The sequence below is a fragment of the Galeopterus variegatus genome, unplaced genomic scaffold (genome assembly GCF_000696425.1).
Source record: "Galeopterus variegatus unplaced genomic scaffold, G_variegatus-3.0.2 Scaffold3835, whole genome shotgun sequence".
Classification (NCBI taxonomy): Eukaryota; Metazoa; Chordata; class Mammalia; order Dermoptera; family Cynocephalidae; genus Galeopterus; species Galeopterus variegatus.
The window spans coordinates 160,923-168,481 of record NW_007729946.1 but is presented as its reverse complement, the minus strand read 5'-3'; the positions used below and the strand labels follow the sequence as shown (position 1 = coordinate 168,481).

Below are 7,559 nucleotides of genomic sequence, written 5' to 3'. Positions count from 1 at the left end.
TTTATGTTAAAATATATTGTGTTCATTATCCCCAGTCTGCATTATTATTTTTAGTACCACATTTATTTTACTTTTACCATCTTCTTGGGCATTTCCTTTTTTAGAGCATTTCCCGTTTTTAGAGCATTTCCTTGAGAAAACTTGTAATATAAATACTTCCTCTGTCCCTTTGACATGTATGTAAAGCCAGATAAGCTTCTTGACAACATTATAACCCAAGAATTTTATTTTTAAGGGCCAGAGAGCCATCTCTTTGTAAACCTCAAAGAAGATAGTGTCCCTATCTCCCCGTTGCCTTGGAAGTTTAGCCTAGGCACCTTACTCTGAGCTGTAACTACCTGCTTGTCATAGCAATATGAGATGTTTTATTTTTCCTTTGGATAAAAGTAATTAACTAGCACGGATGGCCATCTCGATTACCAGGTGAATTTAAGATGAGCTATGTAAGAATGTATAGCAAATGGTACTGTCAAATCCTTTTACATGAGGACTAGTTACCCTTTATCTTGAGAACATGATTACAATGGATTATATTTGCAGGATTATAGAAAAAGATGAGGTTTATTCTTCTTTGGAATCTCACTAGTGGTTTGCCTGTGATGGGCATCACAGTCTGGTTTAATGCTTATTTGATAATAAAACTGTTGGGGTTTTTTCCTAAATTTTCTGCATTTGTGGAGAGGATTTTCTGGGTTGGCAGGAGATTTTAATTTTCTCCCCCGCAGCTTTTAAGGAACAATTGGCCGTACAGGCCAGCCGCCAAAAAGAAAAGTTAAGGCTGGTCAGTTAGCTCAGTTGGTTAGAGAGTGGTGCTGATAACACCAAGGTTAAGGGTTCGGATCCCCTTACCGGCCAGCCGCCAAAAAAGAGAGAAAAGAAACATTGTGCAAGAGCACGGTTGTATCATTTCACTAAAATGATAGACCTTACGATTCCATTTTTAGAAACTGACATTTTTACCTAATCGTAAACATAATCGTCTTTGAGAGGTAAGATCACAAGTATTTATGTTCTTTCGATTTGCGTGTGTATTTTCTGATTTTTCCACTTTTTACGCACAAGTTGTAAAAGCTATACTTTTTGGCAAGCATCGCTGAATATTTATCATATTCCTTGGAAAGCATCGCTTGGTGTTTATCTGTTTCTAGTATTTGAGTGAAACTTCTAGTATTTCAGCTAAGTGAACATGATACGTCCTTTCATCTTCTTCTGGTTGTCAGAATCCCGGTTCTAACCCAGAAGGTCTGAGGGCAAGCAAAGGACTTGGGCTCCAGGGCATAATCACGCAGCCGGTTACTTGGCCCTAAAAGGGACTGTTGACAAATACGTAATTGAGTCCGGGGTTCCGGGCGGCCAATGTTGTTAGCACAGCGATTCTTAGCTACCAGACGAAGTAGAGACATTTCAGATGTTCCCCAAACTTGATGGCGCGAGGACTTATGGGAACTAGAGTCTTGGTACTTATCCTGGGACCTGTGGGGGCCCTGAAAGACGGACTTCCGGTGCCCTCCTGCGCGTGTGCGCCTCGGCCTGTGTGCGTGTTCACGCATGCGCACCGTTGCCGCACTGCCCTCTGCTTCCTGTTCGTCTCCAGGTCACCGCTCGCGCTCGTTCCCAGGCTTTGGCCTCCGGTTGGCGAGAATTGCGGAGCCTGTAGGGCAGGGTGCTGACCGGCCGCCTCGGCACCTAGGCGGGCAGGGGGCTGTGCAAAGCAGGGTTCGCGACCGGTCGGGCTGAGGCTCGAGCGGGGACTCCCGAGCGCGAGCTCCGGATCCCGGTGTGCTGGGGCCCGAGGAGACGGCCGGACGGGCGTTGGCGTAAGGGCTGAGGGACCCAGGACCGTCTGCATCCTCGGCGGCCCGGTCGAGTCTCCACGGGACGGTGAGTCCTAAGGGAGGCAGATTTGGGCCCCGGGAGGGACGCTTGGCCTAATTTGTCCCGTAGGCCTAGACACGGTCCCTTGGGAACAGAACGGCTTGGTGAATTGGACAGGAGGAGACCCGGGAGCAGAAGCGCCCCTGCGAGAACAGCCCCCGCCCGGACCTCTCGGGAGCCTTGGGGCAGAGGCTGCGGAGCCCCAGGAGGGTAGGCGGTGGATTTGCGGGCCCGGAGTGAGCAGGGCTCGGGAGAAGTCACCGCGAGCCGAGGTCATTAGAGTTGGGACAGGGGAGGTTTTGATCGCTTCTAGGAAAGACGTGTGGCTGGGTGTGAGGATATGGGCTGACCGCACCGGAATAGGTGCTGCACGGGAGGCTCTGTGAGGACAAGGTTTATCGGGGGAGTAGGGGGTCAACGGCCTCAGTTGCCGACTTTGTTTCCACTCCTCCCTCCACGCACCTAACACCCCATCCTCCACCTGTCGCCGCCCCAGATTCTGAATGTATTTGTAAATGTCCAACATTACCTCTGTTGTCGATGTGTCTGCTTTTCCCCCTCAGGTCTGCCCTTGTAGAATCATAGAGTACAGAGCACGAAAAGTTTGCAAGGGTTATCTCTTGCTGACTCAGTTACTGTATAAGAAGAGATTAGGCCTGAGAAGACTGGCAACTTGTCCAAGGTCATCGAGTTTTTTGATAGAATTGCTAATAGAATTCAAAACTCCCAAGCCAGTGTTCTGTCCATTGTATTACAGTTAAGTCAAAGTACATTTCTTTGTAAAAGATCCTTTAGAGTAGCATCCATCAAGTTTGTACGAATACTCAACCATACTGACTGTATATCTTTATTGAAAGCTTCTTGTGGATTTTCTGATCTTAAGTAGTTAAGAGAGTTAGTAAGAAAATAGATGAGTATAACGGAATTCCGTTTTTAAATCTTACATTTAAGGATGGCAGATTGTTTTAATAGGGTTCTGTTCATTCACCATGAGAATCGCACCCATTCGTTCACTACAGAAGAGCTTAAAGAGACAGGCATAGGGTGTCCTTCATGGAACTTTTCTGGGTGGGTTTTTATGTGGGAGATTCCTGCTTTGGCAGGCCAGATCACTCATAGCTTCATTGCTTGCATTTTCCTTCCCCAGATCTGCCTCTGCTTTCATAGTCCTCCACATTTTTCCAAGAACAGCAGAAAATGAATAAATCTCTGGTGAGTTTTTCTGTTCATGTGTTTATTCCCTACTTTGATTTACATTGCACCTGAGGAGGTGAATAAGGATTTGAACTTTAAAATGGGAAAGTAGAAATAGATAAAGGATATCCTCAGACAAAACAGTAGTGATCAGCACCAAGCATTTTTGTCATGTTCATATGTGTGGATAGCATGTTCCTTAAAGAGTTCTTGAAGCCAGAGTAAAAGTGTGTCTCATGTTCTTGGCATTCATCACAAAAAATTATAAATACCATCCATTACCTGACTTACATTGACTATAAGCAGAAACACTTGTTTTCTCATGGGTTTTAAAGATTTCTTTAGTATAATTGTGAATAGCCTTCCTAGATAACAACCCTTAAGCAATTAACATTCATGCCTTGCTTGTCCCTCATGTGAGCAGAGAGCCTGCTGCCCAAGGAAGACTCAGTGCGTATGATTTTTTATGGTGACTGAAACATTGTCCCATTGATATATTACTTTTAGTGCCCAATTCACGTATAAAACATGGACCATCTGAAGAAATGACCTTCTCACCCTTAAAGTAGTCTCCATAAACATTTTTCTCTGTTAGTCTATTTGGGTTGCACAGCAGACAGGGCAGTGATAAATCTCTGGTAAAGAAGCCTTTACTTCCTTTTCCCATTATATCCTGTAGCTTACAGTCTTGGTTCTGTTCCTGCTGCTCACCTGAACCTGTTCTGGTAAAGGTTGCCAATGATTTAATGTACACACCCAAGGGACATTTGCCAGTCCTTGCCTGCCACTCTGCAGAATGTCCTCTGTCAATTTCTGTGACACCTCTCTCCTTGCCCTCTTCCTGAATTTGATGATTTTTTTTCTGCCTTCTTCATGTGTTCTTATAGCCTTGGCTCATGACTCATACCTGTCTGATCTCACCCTCCTGTGCTTTTAACCATCAACTAGCTCTGTGTTGGTTTTCCTACATGCCTCTGTCTAGCCACTGGCTCAGCATCTCCATGGAATATGTCTATGGGATACCTCAAGTTAATAGATGCAGTAGATTCTAAAATAATTATTTGCAACCCCCCTGTTGTCTCTGGGTTCCTTGTTGAAAAATGGGATTCACTCTAAACTCCTTTTCCATTCTCTTACCACATGCGATTGTTCAAGTTTGTTAATGTTATATTCTAAATGATTTTTTTTCCTTTCCCCTTATCCCTACTAGCATTAAAATAACTTGTTTTAGTGTCTGGGCTATTGCAGAAACCTCCTCTCTTGGCTGCTTTTCCTCCTAGTTCAAGTGTATTTTCCACGTTGAATATTTCTCCTAAAACGTTAATCATATCATGCTGTCTCCATGTAGAAAGCACTTTAGCAGCTCTCTGACTAGGAAAATAATGTTGCCATTAAACCTGGATGAGGAAGATTGTGGGAAAAGCAAGTCTGAGAAAAGGCCAGAATTAGGTTTTAGATGTTTTAAATTTGGGCTGCTAATATGAGGTGAAGTGGTGACATCAAGTAGGCTGATGTGTGTGTATTGGGGATTTGGGGAGTCAGCGTTGAAAGCCATGTCAGGATGTGGACAAGGGCCAGAGCCCTGCAGAGTTGGCTAGAGAAGGAGGAACTGGGAAGGGACTGCTGGTAAGGCAAGAGCAAGAACTGGGAGTGTAACGTTGCAGAAGCAAAGGGAAGGAAAAGGTTTGAGGAGGAGGTGATCAGGGGTAATCAGCTATATCACATTCTGTTAACAGTCAAGCCCAATGAAGACTGAAAAGTAGCCATGGGATTTAGCCCTGGGGAGGTTATGTGACTCCTTGAGGATTAGTTTAGCCGGATTTGTAGGGTAAATCCTGATTGGAAAGGCTTAGGAGAGTGAGGTAGAAAAATTGGATTTGGTTTATTCCTAACTTTTTTGAGAAATTTTGCCCTAAAGGGGAAAAAGAAGTGGACAGTAGCTGGAGTGAGAATTGAGGTCAAGAGAGGATTTTTTGTTCTGATGGGAGAAATGACAGTGGGGATAATCCAGTCGAGAATGAAAAATTGTTGGTGCACGTGGGAGAGTGGGGAATGGCTGGAGGGGATCCTTGAGTCAGTGAGAGCAGACTGAAACAGGGACGCAGACTAGGTTTGGAGATATACCAGTAGGTGCTTGGAGAGGTGGGTAGAACAGGTGGCATTCCTGCTTGCTTGTCTTTTCTCAGGGAAAAAGCTCATCAGCTGAGAGTGAGGGGCAAGGCTGGGGTTTAGGGAGAGCCCAGCTCCATCCTGACGATCAGCAGGCACAGCTCGGCCAGTTGGGAGGACTGTGCCTTCTCTTGTCTGAAGTAACCATTGCATTTCCTACATTGTGGATGTAATTTACTCTTGGGTGCTTATGTAATTACATGGGTGCTTTTCAGCTGAAAGTGATTGGAGACCAGTCGTTTTACCCCCGGGGACTTTTCTGTTCTGTTGATCGAAGGATTCCCAGAGGAAGCTTGGCTCTTTGCTTTTGGGACTTTTATCATCTAGTATTTTGTCTTTTTCCCTTAAACATGAGCACCATGTCTTCAGGTTTGGGAACATGATTTTTTTTTTTTTTTAAAGATGACCGGTAAGGGGATCTCAACCCTTGGCTTGGTGTTGTCAGCACCACGCTCAGCCAGTGAGCAAACCGGCCATCCCTATATAGGATCCGAACCCGTGGCCTTGGTGTTATCAGCACCGCACTCTACCGAGTGAGCCACGGGCCGGCCTTGGGAACATGATTTTAAGAGGTACTTCTTCCCCTTGAGGAGCTTATTCTCCTTGGAGGAGGTGATTCATAGAAGTGATTATAGGAGAAAATGAGAATCTTTCTAGTCAGTACATGGGAAGCTTTGAAATGGTGACAAAGCAGAAGTCTGGTTTTAAGCATATTGTCAAAGTATCATGACGTAGTCATTCAGTGACAGGAAAGGTGGAGATCAGATGGCATAGTTTGTGACAGCCCTGGAGTGATTAGGATCTGAAGTAGTTGGACAGGTTGGTAAAGACACCCAAGAAAACAGCATGAGGGGGTCTGAGGAACGCTCCTGAAGGACTAGGAAGATCTTTGCTTCCTTAGAATTTGGGCTTCCTGTTAAGGGACGGTGTGAGATGTGAATGGAGAGAAATACTGAGATTGACCGAAGAGCCACCAGTGCTGTGCCGAGTTTTGGTTTCTTCCTGCAGAGAATTTGAGATCTTTTAATTGGGAAAGTGAATCATCTGATAAAAAGATATAATAAATAGAGACTGGCAGTGTGAAAAGTATGATATGCACAGTGGGGAGTGAGTCACAGAGACTCAAGAGTTTCTAGCCAAGATGCCAGACAGAAAAGGAATGTGACTTGGGGTGTTCTAGCTGATCCAGGCCCCACGGCATGTGAGTGGGCTTGGGTTTTTTCTTAATCATGAGTGACATCAAGTATATTTTTACGTATTTAGAAGCCATTTCTTTCTTTTCTTTTCTTTTCTTTTTTTTTTTTTTTTTAACAATTAATAGACTATTTTTTAGAACTGTTTTTGGTTTACAGAAAAATTGAGCAGATAGTATGGACACTTCCCATATATGCCTCCCCTCAGTTTCCACTGTTACTAACATCTTGCATCAGTTTGGTACATTTGCTACAATTGATGAACCAGTGTTAATACATTATCGTTACCTAAAATCCATAGTTACATTAGGATTCATTCCTTATGTTGTACAGTTTGGGTTTTGACACATATCTACCATGGTATTATCATACAGAGTTGTTTCATGCCTTAAAAGCTCTCTCTGCTCTGCCTGTTCATCCCTCCCTTTCCCCCACCCCCAGCTCCTGGCTACCACTGATCTTTTTACTGTGTCTGTATTTTTGCCTTTTCCAGAATGTAATATAGTTAGAACTATATATTATATAGCCTTTTCAGTTTGGCCCATTTCTTTGTTTATGTGAAATGCCTGTTCATGTCCATGCCACTCTTTCTATCATGATGTTGTTTTGTTTTTTCTTGCTGATTTGTAAGTCCTCACAAATGTTTATAAATTTTTCCTGTTTTGGTCATTTTAGTAAACATTTTCTTCCAAGCTGATTTGTCTTTTTACGTTATTTTCCAGCATTACTATATAATTCTTTAACAGATTTATTTTGAGGAATCAGATATTTTTGTTTGCATTTTTAAAATTTCTCAAAATGATAAAGTTTGGGGGCCGGCCCGGTGGCGCACTGGATAAGTGCACCGCTTGGGAAGCGCGGCGGCGCTCCCGCCCGAGGGTTCGGATCCCACATACAGACCGGTTCCCGCTCACTGGCTGAGCGAGGCGCGGGAGCAACACCGAGGGTTGCGATCCCGTTGCCGGTCCCCGGTCCGGTACGGGGGCAACACTGAGGGTTGCGATCCGTTGCCGGACACGGGAAAAGACAAAAAAGACAAAAAAAAAAAAAAAAAAAAAAAAAAAAGATAAAGTTTGCCCTAATGGGCTTCCTAGTTCAAGAACACCCTCTCCGGCCAGTACTCAAGTG

The 7,559-nt window shown here is 44.2% G+C and overlaps 1 protein-coding gene across 5 annotated transcripts in view; it reads left to right on the top strand.

The window, feature by feature from the left end:
• The first annotated feature begins 1,578 nt into the window (after nucleotides 1–1,578).
• ZNF12 (zinc finger protein 12) overlaps nucleotides 1,579–7,559 on the top strand; it is an 18,197-nt gene continuing 12,216 nt past the window's right edge. Inside the window, exons 1-3 of one of the 5 annotated variants that reach the window (XM_008586118.1) lie at nucleotides 1,991–2,085; nucleotides 2,439–2,631; nucleotides 3,023–3,087. In XM_008586118.1, coding sequence (XP_008584340.1) covers nucleotides 3,073–3,087 — 15 coding nt within the window. In that variant the 5' untranslated portion in view covers nucleotides 1,991–2,085; nucleotides 2,439–2,631; nucleotides 3,023–3,072. The other 4 variants (XM_008586117.1, XM_008586116.1, XM_008586115.1 and 1 more) reach the window with 4 other exon arrangements.